Source organism: Lampetra fluviatilis, chromosome 65, assembly GCF_964198595.1.
Source record: "Lampetra fluviatilis chromosome 65, kcLamFluv1.1, whole genome shotgun sequence".
NCBI classification, from domain to species: domain Eukaryota; kingdom Metazoa; phylum Chordata; class Hyperoartia; order Petromyzontiformes; family Petromyzontidae; genus Lampetra; species Lampetra fluviatilis.
The window spans coordinates 6,498,457-6,517,342 of record NC_136339.1 but is presented as its reverse complement, the minus strand read 5'-3'; the positions used below and the strand labels follow the sequence as shown (position 1 = coordinate 6,517,342).

The 18,886-nt window shown below is 62.4% G+C and overlaps 1 protein-coding gene across 1 annotated transcript in view; it reads left to right on the top strand.

The window, feature by feature from the left end:
* The window catches only part of LOC144952048 (uncharacterized), a 74,909-nt gene extending 65,457 nt beyond the window's left edge, over positions 1-9,452 (top strand). Inside the window, 6 exon segments of the mRNA XM_078882440.1 lie at positions 439-2,094; positions 2,096-4,379; positions 5,449-5,904; positions 6,486-6,702; positions 6,849-7,140; positions 7,886-9,452. Coding sequence (XP_078738566.1) covers positions 439-2,094; positions 2,096-4,379; positions 5,449-5,904; positions 6,486-6,702; positions 6,849-7,140; positions 7,886-8,653 — 5,673 coding nt within the window. The 3' untranslated portion in view covers positions 8,654-9,452.
* Positions 9,453-18,886: the final 9,434 nt, after the last annotated feature.

Genomic DNA, 18,886 nt, shown 5'->3' with positions numbered 1-18,886 from the left:
CCACACCCACCCACACCCACCCACACCCACCCACACCCACTCCCACCCACCCACACCCACCCACACCCACTCCCACCCACCCACACCCACCCACACCCACCCACACCCACCCACACCCACTCCCACCCACCCACACCCACCCACACCCACTCCCACCCACCCACACCCACCCACACCCACCCACACCCACCCACACCCACCCACACCCACTCCCACCCACCCACACCCACCCACACCCACCCACACCCACCCACCCACACCCATCCGTCTATGCTGCTGCTTGTGACCACTCCATTCACCTCCCGCCCCCCCCCCCCCCAGTGTTGTTGTGCGAGCGTCGTGCACTGCAACGACACCTGCCAGACACGCTGCCGCTGTGCTTGTTGTGTGTGTGTGTTGTCGTTGTGGTTGTGCGTGTGGTTATTCTCGCACCGCAAGAAGAGCCACCTCCTGCTGCAGCAGCAGCAGCAGCAGCAGCCGGCGCGACAGTGGCGCCCGCCCAAGCAACTCGGCGGCGCCTTCTCCCCTGCACCGCCGGCGGCCTCCAACCCGTCCCGCACGCCCCCCTCCCTCCTCCTGCACGCCGACGGAGACCTCGCGGCCGCCTCCTCCTCCTCCTCCCCCGCCTGCGCCGCCGCCAACGCCGCCGCCAACGCCCCGACCGCCGGCGCCATCGCTGCGTCCGACGGCAAAGCTTCACCGGATCCGGACGCGGAAGGAGCCGTCGGCGATGGCGGCGGCGACGGTGGCGGCGGTGGTCCCGGCGCCGAAACCGTTTCTGCGGCAGTGGCGGCAGCGGCTGCAGCTGCTTCAGCGGCAGCAGCTGCAGCTGCCGGCAATGGCGACGACGGCCATTCCGGTTGCGCCGGCCCCGTCTCGTCTGCCGCCGCCGCCTCTCTCCTGCTGCTTCCCTCGGCTTCCCCGGATCCGGCAACGGTGAAACCAGAAGCGCCGGAACCTGGGGTGGAGGTGCCGGCTGAAGACGCAACAGCAGACCTGCAGCAGCAGCAGCAGCAGGAGGGCGACGGTCAGGGCGGTGGATGCGTGGCGACGGCCGCGCCGGAACTTGCCGGGAATGCGTCCGCCGAGGTGAAGGTGGAGCGAGCGATTGACTCTGAGGGCGGCGGTGCCGGCGGTGCCTCTGCCGCCTCTGACGAAGATCAGCAGCAGCAGCAGCAGCAGCTGCTGAGCGCCGACATTGCGGACGACGGCGTCACCACGGCGCCCGGTGACAGGGCGGCCGCGGCGGTGGCGGCGGCGGTGAAGCTGGAGGCGCCGTGCGGCGACTCCCTCGGCGGCTCGCCCGGCGTAGGCTCTGCCGCCGGGGCGGCCGAGGTCGCCGTGGCGATGGACCAGCAGCAGCAGCAGCAGCAGGACAACCCCGAGGGGCTCTCCCAGGAGCAGCTGGAGCACCGCGAGCGCTCGCTGCAGACGCTGCGCGACATCCACAAGCTGCTCTTCCCCGACGAGAAGGACGACTTTCTCACCAAGGGCGCCGCCGCCGCCGCCGCCGCCGCCGCCCTCTCGTCGGTGGCGGCCGCCGGGAGGGCCGGCGACAAGAAGCCGCCGGACGGGCCCCTGCAGGCGATGATGGCGCAGGCGCAGAGTGCCGGGCAGCTGGGCGAGCAGGGCCCCGCCGCCTTCCGGGGCGGAGTCGGCGTGGGGCCCGAACAGTCGATGATGATGATGATGGGCGGCGTCGGCGCGATGGGTCCTCAGCACCACGGTGCGGTGATGATGCCGGGTTTGTCTTCCTCCCCACAGCACCACCAGCAGCAGCAGCAGCAGCAGGAGCAGCAGCAGCAGCTGTTTGCGCTGGAGAGTCACTTGATGGGCGGCGGGGGGGGCCGCGAGCCCCTGAGCCCCGAGCAGGTGGCGTGGCTCAAGCTGCAGCAGGACTTCTACGAGGATAAGCGGCGCCGGCAGGAAGGAGTGGGCCACATGGGGGGGGGGGCCGGGCGAGCTGGCGCCCCCCGAGGGCGCGGGGCGCCCCCCGCCGCCGCCCTACATGAAGAACCTTCCCGACGGGATGATCCCCGAGCTGGTGGCGCGATTCTCGGACGGCCCCGGCGGCCCCGGCGGGGTCCCGGCGGGGGGCGTCATGTTCTCCGAGCAGGCGCCGCCCTCCCAGCCGCCGCAAGGCACCATGGGAAGGCACGCCGCCGAAGGGATGCAGCCCCCGCAGGGAGAGGGGGGGCAGTTCTCCGGCGGGATCCCCCCGGGGATGCCGGGCCGCGTGCTCGAGAGGATTCCGCCCGGGATGGGCGGCGGTGGAGCCGGCGGTGGAGTCGGCGCGCAGTTTGGTGACGCGATGAGCCCGGAGATGGGCGGCGGTGGCGGTGGCGGCGGTGGCGGTGGCGGTGGCCGCTTTCCCATGGGGATGGGAATTCCGGGGCAGATGGGAGATGCGGTGCAGCAGCAGCAGCAGCAGCAGCTCCACCCCCACCACCACCCCCACCACCACCCGCACGGCGGACACCCCACCCACCACCACCCGCACCACCACCCGCACCACCACCCGCACCACCCCGGCCACCACCACCCTCACCACCACCCCGGCCACCATCACCCGCACCACCAACACCCGCACAACCCTCACCTGCCTCACCACCTGCACCCCGATGTCGGAAAGCAGTTTGCGCCGGGAATGGTCGCTCGCTTTCCGGACGGGATTCCTGTGGGGATGGAGTCCCCCATGACCCCCCAGCAGCAGCAGCAGCAGCATTTCCCGCACGGAATGCCGCCTGCGATGGCCGCCAGGTTCCCGGATCCCAACGGCTTCCCCCAGCCGCCGCGCGGCCAGTCCATGATGCGATTCCCAGCGCACCGCTTCACGGGGAACCTCATGATGCAGCAGCAGCAGCAGCGCATGATGATGATGCCCGGTGCGGCCATGGACGGCGCAAACGCCAAAGCGATGATGCAGCTGCAGCAGCAGCAGCAGCAGCAGCAGCAGGGGTTGAGACCCGGCGCCCGTGGCTCCGTGGGTCCCCTGTCCGAGATGGAGGAGCTGGTGATGATGGGACGACCTCTGGGCAGCCCGAGCAACATCCAGGAGGCGCTGATGCACCAGCACCAGCTGCAGGAGCGCCGGCGCATGGAGGCGGTGGCGGCTGCCGCAGCGGCCGCAGCGGGAGCCCAGCAGCAGCAGCAGCAGGGCCTGGAGGCGTCGGCGCTCGACCTGGAGCAGGTGTTCCGCTCGCAGAAGCACCTCGACCCCGTGAACTGCGGGGGGCTGAACGGGAAGAACCCCTCTCCCAGTCTCATGTCGGACGTCGCAGAAGCAGCGGCCGTCTTGCAGCAGCAGCAGCAGCTATCGATGGAGCTGCAGCAGCAGCAGCAGCAGCAAGGCAGCATGGGGATGAGCATGGCGGCCTTGGCGGGCAAGGCGGGCGACCGGGAGATGATGAGGGCCCACCAGGAGGAGGTCCTGCGCTCGGGCGGCGTTCTGCATCATCAGCACGGCTCGGCCGCCGGTGCCGCCACTCCGGCCTCGGCGTCAGGAGGAGGAGGAGGGGGAGGAGGGAAACCCGGGATGATGCAGCAGGCGGGAGGACCGTACGGAGTGGTGTCTCGCTCGCCCGGACTCACTCCTGGACCACCCACCCTGCAGCAGCAGCAGGAGGCCATGCAGCAGCAGCAGCAGCAGCAGCGGTTCATGGGCGGCGACCCCAAGATGGTGGGTGGGATCGCAGCTCAGCGGTTGAGCCACATCCCTCCGCTACCCGAGGGAGCGCAGCTGCAGCTGCAGCAGCAGCAGCAGCTGCAGCAGCAGCAGCAGCAGCAGCAGCCGCCTGCGTCGCAGCCTCCGCCGCAGAGGGGCCGTGGGCGGCGGCCAGCGGACGTGACGATCCCCAAGGGCGGCGGGGCCGGCGGCGGGCAGCTGGCGTCCCCCGGGCTGCACGCGCTCAAGTCGCCGACGATGAACCGCGGCGCGTCGCCCGTCTTCAACCCTCCGTCCGCCCCCATGAAGTCGCCCCTCAACCCCGTCGCAGCAGCAGGGGCCGCCTCCTCCTCCGCCGCCACCGTCACCTCGCAGCAGCAGCAGCAGCAGCAGCAGACGGTGTCCATCAAGTCGCCCGTCATGAACGCCCGCTCACCCCGCGCCTCGCCCGGAGGCAACCTCAAGTCGCCCTCGGTGGGCGGCGTGCCCTCGCCCGCTTGGGACGCCGGCGGCGGCGGCGGAGGAGGATCTGCCGGTCCGGCAGGAGGCGGTGGCGGTGGTGGTGGTGGTGGCGGCGGCCCCAAGGCGACGGGCACGCAGGCCAAGGGGAAGAGGGGCAAGGCGGCCGCAGCGGCCGCGGCTGCTGCGGCGGCGGCGGCCGCGGCGGCCGCAGCTGCTGCCGCCGCCGCTTCGAACTTCTCGCCGAACGAACCGAGTGAGTTACCGGTGGCGGTGCGAGCTGTCCGTGGTGGGAGTGTGGTGTGACCGGCTGTAGCGGTTGGGTGGGAGTGTGGTGTGTGCGGTGTGTGTGGTGTGTGTGGTGTGATGTGTGTGTGGTGTGTGTGGTGTGTGTGTGATGTGTGTGTGGTGTGTGTGTGGTGTGTGTGTGTGGTGTGTGTGTGTGTGTGTGTGTGTGGTGTGTGTGTGGTGTGTGTGTGGTGTGTGTGGTGTGATGTGTGTGTGGTGTGTGTGGTGTGTGTGTGTGATGTGTGTGTGGTGTGTGTGTGGTGTGTGTGTGGTGTGTGTGTGTGGTGTGTGTGTGGTGTGGTGTGTGCGGTGCCCTCTTTTTGCCGTGCGAGTCTTTGAGTCTTAGTGAGGCCTTCCTGGGCAAACACTCACAACGTGGTCATAATAATGAAAACAAATGAAAGTCAATAAAACATTGCAGTACGGCCTGTGGAGTCAAACTTGGATGTAGAGTGGGGGAGACAGAGAGAGTGGGGGAGGGTGGAGCGTTTATGGGAAACCGTTGAGTCAACCTGCAGGATCGTCGGCCCCGGTGCGAAATTAAATCCAATTCAAAGTAACGAAAAGAAACTCGCTTGCAAATGGGTCGCTGTTCACGATGCACAGGCGGCATTTGCGTTTGGGGTGGGACCGCGGTGGCCTAGTCTCTCGCTCTGTCGCTCGCTCACTCTCTCTCTCTGTCGCTCGCCCTCGCTCTCTCGCTCTGTCGCTCTCTCGCTTGCTCGCTTGCTCTCTTGCTCTCTCGCTCTCTCTCTCGCTCTCTCTCTCGCTCTCTCACGCTCTCTCTGTCGCTCTCTCTCTCGCTCTCTCACTCTCTCTCTCTCACTCTCTCGCTCTCTCTCTCGCTCTCTCTCTCGCTCTCTCTCTCGCTCTCTCACGCTCTCTCTGTCGCTCGCATCGCTTGCTCTCTCGCTCTCTCTCTGTCGCTCTCTCTCGCTCTCTCTCTCGCTCTCTCTCGCTCTCTCTCTCACTCTCTCTCGCTCTCTCTCTCGCTCTCTCCCGCTTTCTCATATGGCGCTCTGTGCGGTGTCCCTCAGACCCCTACCAGCAGGGCGGAGGGCCCCAGCAGCAGCAGCAGCAGCAGCAGCACATGGTGGGGGTGGGGGGGGCAAACGTGGGCGGGCCGCCCCCCCCTCTCCCCTCGGACGCCTACCTCGTCTCAGCGGCCGCACAGCAACAACAACAGCAACAACAACAACAGCAACAACAACAACAGCAACAACAACAGCAGCAACAACAGCAGCAACAACAACAACAGCAGCAACAACAGCAGCAGCATCAGCAGCAGCACCACGCGGACCTGGTGGGGCGTGAGAACCCCATCACGCTGATGATGTCGCGCATGTCCCAGTTCCCGATGCCCAGCGCCGTGCCGCTGTACCACGACGCCATCCAGACGCTCTCCAGCTCCGACGAGGACCCCATGGGGGACCGCTCCCCCGACGGGGCCGCCGGCGGCGGCGGGGGGGGGGGCCGTGCCGCCCGGGATGGGGGTCTCCGATAGGTCGCCCGGCCCCAACCCCCGGGGGGGGGGGATGCCTCCGGGTGAGTGCTGTTGGGACCATGAGGGCGGGTCTCGGGGTCGGAGTGTTGAGGTCGGGTCTCGGGGTCAGAGCGTTGAGGTCGGGTCTCGGGGTCGGAGTGTTGAGGTCGGGTCTCGGGGTCAGAGTGTTGAGGCCGGGTCTCGGGGTCGGAGTGTTGAGGTCGGGTCTCGGGGTCAGAGCGTTGAGGTCGGTTCTCGGGGTCGGAGTGTTGAGGTCGGGTCTCGGGGTCGGAGCGTTGAGGCCGGGTCTCGGGGTCGGAGTGTTGAGGTCGGGTCTCGGGGTCGGAGTGTTGAGGCCGGGTATCGGGGTCGCAGTGTTGAGGCCGGGGTCTCGGGGTCGGAGTGTTGAGGTCGGGTCTTGGGGTCGCAGTGTTGAGGTCGGGTCTCGGGGTCGGAGCGTTGAGGTCGGGTCTCGGTGTCGGAGCGTTGAGGTCGGGTCTCGGGGTCGCAGCGTTGAGGCCGGGTCTCGGGGTCGCAGCGTTGAGGCCGCGTCTCACCGCGTTCCCCCCCCCCCCCCCCCCCGTGCTCTAGGCCTGAGCCGCGTCCGTGGCGTGGGTCCCGTGCCCGGCCTGCACGACCCCCTGGGCCTTCACGTGCCCGGCCTGCCGCCCTCCCACGGCGGGCCCCAGCGGGCCCCCGACGGCGGCCTCATGATGTCGCCCGGCGCCATGATGTCGCCGCGCCCGCCGCCCTCCATGATGTACCCGCCGGGGGGCAACCCCATGATGCAGCAGCAGCAGGGGGGGGGGCGGGCCCCCTCACCACGAGGCCATGCTGCAGCCCATGATGGGGGGCGCCCCCCAAGCTCAGATGCTTCGCCTGGGGGGCGGCCCCATGATGGGGGGGCAGCAGCAGCCCTCCATGGCGCCCTCCTCCCATCATGCCTTGCAGCAGATGGGCGGCAGGGCCTTCGGCGGTGGGAGCCTGCAGCAGCAGCAGCAGCAGCAGGGGGACCCCTACGGGGTCGGGCGCGGGGGGGCCGGGGGGGGGGCCGCCCCCCCCGCCGGGGGCCATGGGGGGCCCCGGGGACCCGTTTGGAGGGGGGGGCCCCCCTCCCCCGGACGTGTTTGTGGACGTGGAGCTGCAAGACGTGATGAGGACGGGTGCGGGGGGCATCCCCGAGTTCGACCTCTCCAGGATCATCCCCTCGGAGAAGCCCAGCCAGACGCTGCAGTACTTCCCCCAGGTGAGTGGGGGGGGGCTGGGGGGGGGGGGGCTCTCTAAGTCCCTCGTTGACGCCATCCCACCTCACGCGCCGTTTTGGCTTTTTGCGAGCGGCGTTGTTGGCGACGAAGTTCTTCTTTAGTTGCGTTAGTTGAGGGGTCGGCGACCCGCGGGTCATCGGAGCCCCCCCCCCCCCCCCGACGCCCCGTGACCGCTCGTCACCAAGGACCCGCCACCCACGCCCCCCCTCGTGGTCACCGCACGGCGCGTCGCTGGAAATGTTGAGGGGTTTTTTTTCTTTTTTCCAAATTCGCATTTTCCTTTTTACCAAATTCGCATTTTCCTTTTTTTACCCCTTTCTGTCTTGGTTGGCGATCCCCCCACCCGTCAGTCGTGCACCAGAGGCCGCTAGAGAGGCCTCCCGCAGCCTCCGGCGGCCTCTAGCGGCCTCTAGCGGCCTCTGGTGGGTGAGTCGTGCACCCCACGACTCGCCCACGATTGTCGTCTCTCGTGTGGTGGACCCACGCCACAGACCGGGGGGCGCAGGTGGGCGGCGGGGGTCACGGCGGGGGTCACGGCGGGGGTCACGGCGGGGGTCACGGCGGGGGTCACGGCGGGGGTCACGGCGGGGGTCACGGCACGTTCACGCGGCCGCCAACTTCGTCGGGGAGTAAAGAGACACGGAGTGGCGCTGTGGTCTGTGATTGATCCCTTCCTCTCTCCCTCCCCTCCTCCTCCACCTCCCGCCCCCCTCCCGCCCACCGCAGGTCTCTCCCCGCTCTGTGCCGCACCACCGCCAGCCGCCCCCCTCCCAGTTCCACGCGGGCGGGGCTCGCGCCATGATGGGCCTGCGCTCCCCTTACGCCGCCCAGGCCCTGAGCCGCGCTCAGCAGCAGCAGCAGCAACAGCAACAGCAGCAACAGCAGCAGCAGCAACAACAACAACAACAACACATGCACATGCACATGCACGACCCGGCGGGCGCGGGGCCCCACTCGCACGGCCGCCCGGGCCTGCCCATGGGCCCTCCTCCCACGCCGCACCCGGGGGCGGCCGCTGCCTCGGGCGGGCCCTGCCTGCCCTCCATGCAGCAGCAGCACCACCAGCACCACCAGCAGCAGCAGCACGTGGACATGATGATGCCCTCGCACATGCAGCAGCAGCAGCAGCAGCAGCAGCAGGGCTCGTCGCCGGGCGGTCAGGTGGGGCAATCGCAGCAGCAGCAGCAGCAGCCGCTGATGCACCACCACGGCATGCTGGGTCCCGGCAAGCAGCGCGGCCAGGCTGGCGGTGGCGGCGGTGCGGGAGGAGGCGGTGGAGGTGCCGCGCTGTCGATGGAGCAGCTCGGTCACCACCACATGGTGGGAGGGCCCGGCGGGCCCGTCATGATGATGCCCGAGCAGCAGCAGCAGCAGCAGGAGCTGCTGAATCTACAGCAGCAGCAGCAGCAGCACAAGGCTATGAGGCAGCGGGGAGCTCTGCCCGCCATGGACATCGGCTATGGGCCAGGCCACCCGGGCAGCTTGCCCTTCTGAGGCCTCCCCTGCGCCACCGGGCTCACTGAATGCAAAGTTGCTGTGGGGGTGGGGAGGGGGGGCGGGGGGGGGGTGGGGTCAGCGTGAGGACCGGACGGTGCCGCGGGGGAGGCTGCGGCCGCCCGTGTCCCCACCGACGAAGTCTTTTACCTCTTCTACTTTCTCTCGGTGTTGTTTCGTTTGCCGCCGCCGCGAGGGAGCGGTGGCCGTGTCGGTAGCGCCCCCCCCGCCCCCGCCCCCTGGCCCCGCTTGACCCCCGAGCCGCATGCGGAGACGTCGCCCCCCCTCGTCGCGAGGCCCCGGCGGCGTGGCTCCGTTTGGTTCCCGGCTCGGCAAAGAGCCGGCGGGGGGAACCTTCCGTGTCGCCGGAGACGGGGCGGGGGGGAGTCGCTCCCCGCAGCGGGGCGTCCCGCAGCGGGGCGTGCTGGCGATTCGGTGGTGATTGCGGTCAAGGTCACGGTGGTGTTTGCGGTCAAGGTCGCTGTGGTGATTACGGTCAAGGTCACGGTGGTGATTACGGTCAAGGTCACGGTGGTGATTACGGTCAAGGTCACGGTGGTGACGGTGGTGATGCTGGCGGTTGTGAAATGGGCGGGTGCCAAGTCGAGCCCCGGCTGGGATTTGAACTCGCGACCTTTGAACTGTTGAGGCCGGTCGGGCGGTGATGGCGCCGGAGCCTCGCAGCGCTGGACCCTGCTGGTGACCCTGCCCCCTGCCCCACCCCTCCACCCTCCACCCTCCACCCTCCTCCCTAATGTTCACCCGCAGGTATTTGACCTCGGCTCGTCGTAGCTACCCCCACCATCATCGTCATCCCTGTCTCCATCGCCACGCACGGTGTCAGTGCATCGCCATCGCCACCATCGCCACGCACGGTGTCAGTGCATCGCCATCGCCACCATCGCCACGCACGGTGTCAGTGCATCGCCATCGCCACCATCGCCACGCACGGTGTCAGTGCATCGCCATCGCCACCATCGCCACGCACGGTGTCAGTGCATCGCCATCGCCACCATCGCCACGCACGGTATCAGTGCATCGCCATCGCCACCATCGCCACGCACGGTGTCAGTGCATCGCCATCGCCACCATCGCCACGCACGGTGTCAGTACATCGCCATCGCCACCATCGCCACGCACGGTGTCAGTGCATCGCCATCGCCACCATCGCCACGCACGGTGTCAGTACATCGCCATCGCCACCATCGCCACGCACGGTGTCAGTGCATCGTCATCGCCACCATCGCCACACACGGTGTCAGTACATCGCCATCGCCACCATCGCCACGCACGGTGTCAGTGCATCGCCATCGTCACCATCGTCACCGCCGTGACCACCATCATCGTCATCACCCTCACCAACACCGCCACCATCATCGTCATCACCCTCACCGACACCACCACCATCATCGTCATCACCCTCACCGACACCACCACCATCATCGTCATCACCCTCACCGACACCGCCACCATCATCGTCATCACCCTCACCGACACCACCACCATCATCGTCATCACCCTCACCGACACCACCACCATCATCGTCATCACCCTCACCGACACCACCACCATCATCGTCATCACCCTCACCGACACCACCACCATCATCGTCATCACCCTCACCGACACCGCCACCATCATCGTCATCACCCTCACCGACACCACCACCATCATCGTCATCACCTCCACCGACACCCCCACCATCATCGTCATCACCCTCACCGACACCGCCACCATCATCATCATCACCCTCATCGACACCGCCACCATCATCGTCATCACCTCCACCGACACCACCACCATCATCGTGAGCATCATCATTCCGGGGCGGGTAAACTGCGCGTCGTCGATGCGTCACGGGGGTTTTGAGCGTGGTGGTGTTTTTACAAGGAGACCGACCCCCCCCCCCCCTCCCCGTCAAAGGAATGTGGAATTTCCACCACTGGCTCGGAGAGAGCAAGGAAGAGGATCGGTGCTGCCCCCTGCGTGTGCCTCCGAGAGAGAGAGAGAGCAGCAACCAGCAAACACTCTGCAAGTCTCTGCGAGTCTCTGGATCTCTACACAAGTATCTGGGTCTCTGTGCGAGTCTATGGGTCTCTTTGTGAGTCTGTGGGTCTCTCTATGAGTCTCTGGGTCTCTGTGTGAGTCTATGTGTCTCTGTGAGTCTCTGGGTCTCTGTGAGAGTCTATGGATCTCTCTATGAGTCTGGGTCTCTCTGTGAGTTTCTGGATCTCTGGGAGAGTCTATGAGTCTCTGCGTGAGTCTATGGATCTCTGTGAGAGTCTATGGATCTCTGTGAGAGTCTATGGGTCTCTGTCTGAGTCTATGGGTGTCTGTGTGAGTCTCTGGGTCTCTGTGAGTCTCTGGGTCTATGTGAGCGTCTATGGGTCTCTGTGTGAGTTTGTGGGTCTCTGCATGAGTCTGTGTTTCTCTGTGAGCCTCTGGGTCTTAGTGAGAGTCTATGGGTCTCTGTGTGAGTCTCGGGGTTCTTGTGTGAGTCTCTGGGTCTCCCTGGGACTCTGTGTGATCAGTCTCTGGGTCTCTGGCGGTCACTGGGGTGAAATTTAAAGGCTATCTCCTCCAGCGTACACACACACGTGTGTGTGTGTGAGCTGTCCCAACATTTTTTCCACCGAACCACCCCTTCCTTTATAACACCGGCACCTCCTCTGCCTCCTCGTGTAAATGCACCGCCGTTACGGTCACTATCTCCCTCTTCTCCGTGAGTACGGCGGCCACAATGCGCCAAGTCACTTGTCCGTTCCCGCCCGGGGACACTGGGAATGTTGGTGGAGCTGTGAAGTTGTCGCATCGTCGTCGTGTCGGCCGGTTGGGGCGGCCTGGGCTCCATTCCCGACTTGGGCTGCTGCCTCGCCGTGTGCGGGAGTGTGGGTGTGTGTGGGGGTGTGTGGGTGGGAGTGTGTGTGTGGGTGTGCGGGTGTGCGGGTGCGTGTGTGGGTGTGCGGGTGTGGTTGTGTGTGTGGGTGTGCGGGTGTGTGTTTGGGTGTGTGCGGGTGTGTGCGCGTGTGTGGGTGTGCGCGTGTGCAGGTGTGCGGGTGTGCAGGTGTGCGGGTGTGCAGGTGTGCGGGTGTGGGAGTGTGTGGGTGTGAGTGTGGGATTGTGTGTTTGAGTGTGTGTGTGTCTGGGTGTGCGAGGGTGTGGGTGTGCTGGTGTGTGTGGGTGTGCGCGTGTGCTGGTGTGTGTGGGTGTGTGTGTGTGCGAGGGTGCGGGTGTGCGGGTGTGGGTGTGCGCGTGTGTGGGTGTGTGTGTGTCTCCCCCTCTGCTGGACAGGCGGTTTTCTCCACGTTTCCTTCTCCCATCCCATAGCTCGCCGGCACAGTGGCACACGAGGGGTGGGTGGCCAGCACCACGCCCGGACTGCCTTTGTCTCGCCAGTGGCGATGTTTTTTTAACACACAGCTACTCATGTTGAGGCTGAGTCGACCTAGGGGGGAGGCCCAGCACCGGTTCAGATAACCGTGAGCGGGAATCGAACTCGGGTCGCCGGGTTCGTAGCGCCGACCGCTAACCACCACGCTACCGCTCCCCGCACACACGCAGTGCGTAACTGGCGTCCGCCAAACATCCTCAACGCCGAATAATCACCGAATAATCACCGAATAATCACCGAATAATCACTCGGTGATGCGCTTTTTTCCCGGGCGAATGAGCAGAATGGATGCGGAGAGCGAGGTCACGTGGACGGTCTGCGTAGAGCGAGAGCCGCGGTTGATGCCGTGATGCACGCTGGGATGACGCTAGAGGTGCTGCTGCCGCCACCTGTGCCCGGGTGGTTTTCGTTTCCCCCTTTCTCGGGGTCGTTGCCGATCGTTGCCGAGCGAAGGGCGGGCGGCTGGAGGCTCCCGCGCCGGGGACGTGTCGAGCTCCTTGTGACAACTCCCCACTACCGCCCCCACTACCGCCCCCACTACCGCCCCCACTACCGCCCCCACTACCTCCCCCACTACCGCCCCCACTACCTCCCCCACTACCTCCCCCACTACCGCCCCCACTACCGCCCCCACTACCGCCCCCACTACCGCCCCCACTACCGCCCCCACTACCGCCCCCACTACCGCCCCCACTACCGCCCCCACTACCGCCCCCACTACCGCCCCCACTACCGCCCCCACTACCTCCCCCACTACCGCCCCCACTACCGCCCCCACTACCGCCCCCACTACCGCCCCCACTACCGCCCCCACTACCGCCCCCACTACCGCCCCCACTACCGCCCCCACTACCGCCCCCACTACCGCCCCCACTACCGCCCCCACTACCTCCACCACTACCGCCCCCACTACCGCCCCCACTACCTCCCCCACTACCGCCCCCACTACCCCCACTACCGCCCCCACTACCGCCCCCACTACCGCCCCCACTATCGCCCCCACTACCGCCCCCACTACCGCCCCCACTACCTCCCCCACTACCGCCCCCACTACCGCCCCCACTACCGCTGCCACCGCTATCGCTGCCACCGCTACCACTGCCGCCGCTACCGCAGTCGCTCGATTCACGACCACTGCAACTCGAGGCAGAATTCGTCCTTCACGTTGCAATTCCCCGCAAACCTCAAGCACTGTCGTTGAGAAATCACCCGCCCCCCCCCCCCTTTCTCCCGGTTCACTTTGCCACGCACGCCAAGCGGAGTTACCCACCACGCGTTAGAACCCTGTGGCGATCGCACCCGTTCAACACTGCTGGGTGGTCAGCGGCGGTTGGGGGGGGAGGGGGGGGGGGAGGGGAGGGGGGCAGCTTTGGCAACCTCGTCTCTCGTTGTTTTGACCGTCGTGCCCGTGGGAGCCGGGAGTCGAACCCGCAGCACGCTCCGGGTTGCGGGTGCGGGTGGAGCTGCTAACTCGGCTACTTTGTTTGCGTGGCGGTGGAGTTAGTTGTAAAATGGGATAATAGGGAGTGTTGGCGCAGCGGTGACATCTTTTTTAACAAGCCTCGGAGCCAGTGGTTGAAATTCCACATTCCTATGGCCGGGGTTTCGAGTGTTCAAAAGGTCAACCAACCGCTGTTGGTTTCCCACGGGGAAAAAATAATCTGTGGTTCTCATTTTATCCGGCATCAGAAGCGTTGGCGTGACCTCGTTGGCGCGGCGTGAAGTGTGGGGGGGGGGGGGGTGTGTGGGGGGAGGTCCTTCCACATGGCATCGTCGCCTCGCCCCCCTCCCGTAGCCTGCTGCAGTCGCACCGCCTGCACACGTGACAGTCAAGCCACTGACTCTACCCTGACCCCAACGCGCACACACACGGGGCGCACACGTTTACACACACGTCACAAACACACACCTCCTCAACGTACATAAACACACGACAACCACAGCCGCCATTCACCACAGAGTGCCGGTGGGGTCACCACGGCACCTGTGCCAAGCTAGGTGCACCTTGATGCCACTGGCAGGAGGTTACAGGACTGACCCAGGTGGTGCCATGGGTTGACTGACTGAGATGACTCGCACCACCTGTAGCCCCGACTATGCCAGTACTGTACACCCTCAAGCACACTGCTACACGAAGCTAAACAATGTTTTACTTGACCAGGTAAGCCTGGCTATCACAAATAATAACACAACCAAGTGGCTTATCACGTGGAAATATATTGTTGCCAAATACACGTTGATTCTAAATGCGGAGGGAAATACTGCAGAACCTAAAGAGAAATCCACGCGAGCACGGGGGGAGAGCGACACGCTAACTCCAAATACACAGCAGCAGCAGCAGCAGGCGTCAGGGGTCAGCCTCGAACCCAGCACCTCCTGTAGACCAGGTGAGGGAGTCATCTCCTAGCCACCGTGGCGCCCACGTCCACACACACACACCACATCCCAACACCGGCACACGCACGTATCCCAACAGAGACGTACACATACGTACGTACACATACGTACGTACACATACGTATACATACGTACGTACGTGCACGCACCGGTAGTGCACTGTGGTTGGCATGAGCCCCCTGGGGGTGCTCAAAGAATGAAGGCAAAGAATGAATTCCTTGCACCCCCCCCCCCAGCCTGCTCACCCCTCCCCTCCATCGTCTGGTGATGGTTTTGCATTTGGGAGGTGCCGGGTGGAAGGGTGGGCGACTGTCATTGCTAATGACTTGGACAGGCGTGGATATTTTTTTGCTAAATGGGCAAAGTGATTTCGTACTCCCCCCCCCCCCCCCCCGTTGTTATAATGCAGTATACGTATGTACCTTTCGTTTGTATGATTGGACCGCTGTGGTTGAACGTTACTAGAACCGTTATATTTTTTATTGGCTCCGGCTATTAATTGTGTCCGGCGTTACGTGGCTAGCGAGAAGGAATTCGGCGTTTCCGCTCCAGCCGATCCTCTCGCGTTCGAAAGTTTTTAAGCGAAATCTGTTGAGCGTGAAACTCGACGGCAGCGATTCCGTTTAAACACAAAACAAAACGATGATGTGTCCGTCGATTGCTGTGATGCTCGCCCCATGTCTCGATGAAAAATGAAGTAATCACGGAGAAGATGTGTACGGAGAAACAAAAGCACAACGGTATTTTTTGTAGGGATTGTACGCCCCATCAGCGTTACCTGTCCTTAGAAGCGTCGTCTTGTTAACTCTCCCGATTAACTTTCACGGATAACCGTCGTCACGAACGTAGTTTCTGTTAACGTTCATCGCATCTTGTTTTGTGTTTTGTTGTTGTTGCTGTACGTTCCATGTTGTACAAATCACCACCACCACACACACACGGGGCGGGGGTGGTGAGGGGTCTCTGTGTGGGTTGCGGAGGCTGCAGGGTGTTGTACAGCGCGTGGCGAAGCAACGTCAGGATGCGAAATCAAGTCCTCGATTACACCTTAGGTAGCGCTGCATGTTGCTGGCTGCTTGGCTGTTTTTGGAGCCCCGTATTCAGCAAATGTGATGGGGGGCGGGGGGGGGGGTAATGCAAATAAAAATGGGTGGTATATAGGGGAAAAATACAACACACGTATCTGTTTGCTTTCAAACTATCATTTTAGTTTTGCTTTAATGTTGAGAGAACATTTTTTTTAAACACAGAAAATGGAAAAACTTAAACTGTCCACCTCATGGCAGGCAATGGAGAGCAGCGACTGGCGGAGACGAGAAGCCTTGCACGCCACGAGCCGCTCGCTTCACTGCTCGTGGTCGAGAGTGGCCGTCACACGCACCACCACTCACAGCGTCACTAAACAAGCTTCTTCATTGGGGTTGAACCTAACAATCGTAGGTTTTTTGTTGTTGTCGTGTATCTGCAACCCGTGATTCAATCTGGACGAGAGTTGGAACACGGGGCAAGCGGGAACGCCGCCACCTCCCGTGTGTACGCTCCCGGACGAGCCCCCGGTCGTTTTGCCCCGGGCGTCTTGTTCCTTCTCGCTGGTGGTGGTGGTCGTCGTCGTTGTCGTCATTGTTGCTCGGGTAATTGAAAAGCGGACGAAGATTTGTGTGTGCGACGTTTTGTTGTTAGGCCGTGCTTTACGAGTGGGGTGGGGGGGATATAATGTTGGTGGATGTTTTAGACAAACCTTGGGTGCGTAGGTGAGTGAGGGTTGGGGTTGAGTCTGTGTGCTCATCGAGAGTTATTGTAAAAGTGACGTTTATACCGAGGTTCTTTTTTCGCGTAAAGAACTTATTATTTCGTTGCAAAACTTATCGCGAATGGCGGAGGACACGGCGGGGGTGGGGGGGGTATACAAACTGTGCGATGGACACAACGAGAACAACAAGTAGATTGCTCGTTAATTTCAGTGGGCAGCAGAAATGACCGCGTGGTCGTATTGTCGCTTCCATCATCGTCACCGCCGTGTGCTTCTGTAAACTCTTTCTCCCCCCCCACCCTCCATCTCTTTAAAAATTAATATTTTATAGAAAATAAGACGTTTTTTTTATTTCAAGCTGTAAAATCGTGCGCCTGTTGTTGCATGAAGTTTAAACAACAAAAACTGAAAACTTTTTCCTTTTTCAAATGAAAATACAAAAAATCAAACAAAAAAAAACGCACGAACGTGGATAGCCACCGTGTACGCGGAGTTCCCGTTCACCCCGAGACGAGAGAGAGCGAGAGAGAGAGCGAGAGAGAGAGCGGGAGAGCGAGAGAGAGATGTATTAGCAAAGCCAAAATGTTACCTTGTAGCGAGCGAGTGAGCGAACGCTTTCAAGCCAAAATTTTCAAAAGTATTGAGGGGAGGCGAAAACGTAAAGACGGAAGACAACCATCGCTCCCATCCACCATTTCCCTTCCGACCTTTTCTCTGAAAGCAATGGCAGAAATATAACCGGTTAACGTGTTTCAGTGGTTGTTTTGATGCCGATGATGATGATTATGATGATGACGTCTTACTGTAATAATGATGATGATGATTATGTTGATGACGGTAGTTGGCTGGACTTTTAGTGGCGTCCGATAAAAAAAACACAGAAACTGATTTATCCGGTTCAGATGCAACACCGCCACGTAATTTGGGGTGGGATGATGCACACGTGCCGATAGTGCGTGCGCGTGTCCGCGTGTGTGTGTGTGTCCGTGTGTCTTGTTGGGCAGCACCATTATTTTTGTACATTAACTCTATTTTTTGACACTTTTGACTCCGCGTAGCTACGAGAGGTGGGGGGGGGGGGGAGTAACTATCCCACCTTAGCCGGAAGTCAAATCTGCTCGGAACGTCAACGATGAACTCGTGATATTTTTGGGTTTTTTTAAGTTTTTCCATTCGTCTCATTCTCTTCACTTGTTCATATTTCTAAAAAAAAATGTTTTTGGAAGAAAATATTAAAAATGAATAAATAACTAAAACGGTCTGGTGCTGATGTGTCATGCCGGTGTTTTGGATGAGTCGTGCGATGATTTTAATGGGGCACCACTGTGGCTAGGAGATGTTAATGTCTCTCTCCTCATGGTCGCGTGGATTTTTCTCTTCACTCACACTCTGTAGAACACAGTGTGAGTGCGTGAGTGTAGTTTGTATGTTCTCTTATACAGAGTGAGATTGAGTGAGTAGAGTGTATGTTGTGCAAGTGCACGTTGAGGCCATGTGAAGTGTCGAACGCCCGCTGGCAGGAGGTCACGGGACAGACCCAGGTGCCACGGGTCGATTGAGATGACTGGCTGATGCACCACCTGTGCCTGCGACTGTGCCAACTTGCTGTGCTTTAGCCACCCGGCGCTCCGCTCGTTGTTGTGAGCGTCGCTCCTCCGCCCTCCGTTGTTGTTGGAGGGCGACTGCCTCCAACTGCCCAGTAGCGTCCTTCACGAGCCTCCACAGAGGCCGATCTTGACACCGCTGGTACCGGTCATCGGCAAGTCCACTCAGCTCCACGTCCTCCTGTACCACATCACTCCATCTCTTCTCTAGCCCGTGCCGTGCCCGTTTAGCCCCCTCGATCCGGCCGAACAAAAGCTGTTTAGGCATGTGGTGGCTGGGTATGCGGGCTACATGACCCAGCCACCGCAGCCTTGCCTGCCGGAGGAGCTCACCGATGGGACTTTGCCCAAATCTTTCAAGGATTTGTGAGCTCCTCACACAATCCAGCACGGTTAAACCCAGGATGGATCGTAGGCAGGCCAGCCTAAATGTTTCCAACCGGCGAATATGCTCCATTAGGGGGGTCCACGTTTCGCAAGCGTAGAGAAGGGAGGGAATGACTGTGGCCGAGAAGACCTGAAGCTTCGTGCGGAGCGACAGACCAGGCAGCTTCCACACAGCGTTACGCAACCGATGAAAATATAATGCCGCTCGGCTGATTTAGAGTGAGACCTCCGCTGCCAAACCGGAGCCAGTCATGAGCACACTGCCCAGGTTTGGGAAACTCATAAACACAACAACAACCGCCATTCGCCATTAAGTGGTGATGACGTCACCACGACGCTTGTGCCAGGCCATGTGCACGTTGAGGCCACGTGAAGTGTCGAACGCCCGCTGGCAGGAGGTCACGGGGCAGACCCAGCAGGTGCCACGGGTCGACTGACTGAGATGACCGAGATGACTGGCTGATGCACCACCTGTGCCCCCTACTGTGCCAACTTGCTGTGCTTTAGCCACCCGGCGCTCCGCTCGTTGTTGTGACAACAACAACATAAACACACACACGCACACACATAAACACACGCACACACCCGCGCTTGCACAAACACACGCACAAACACACCCACACACAAACACACGCACGCACACAAACACACACGCACGCACGCACACACAAACACACCCCCACACACAAACACACACGCACACA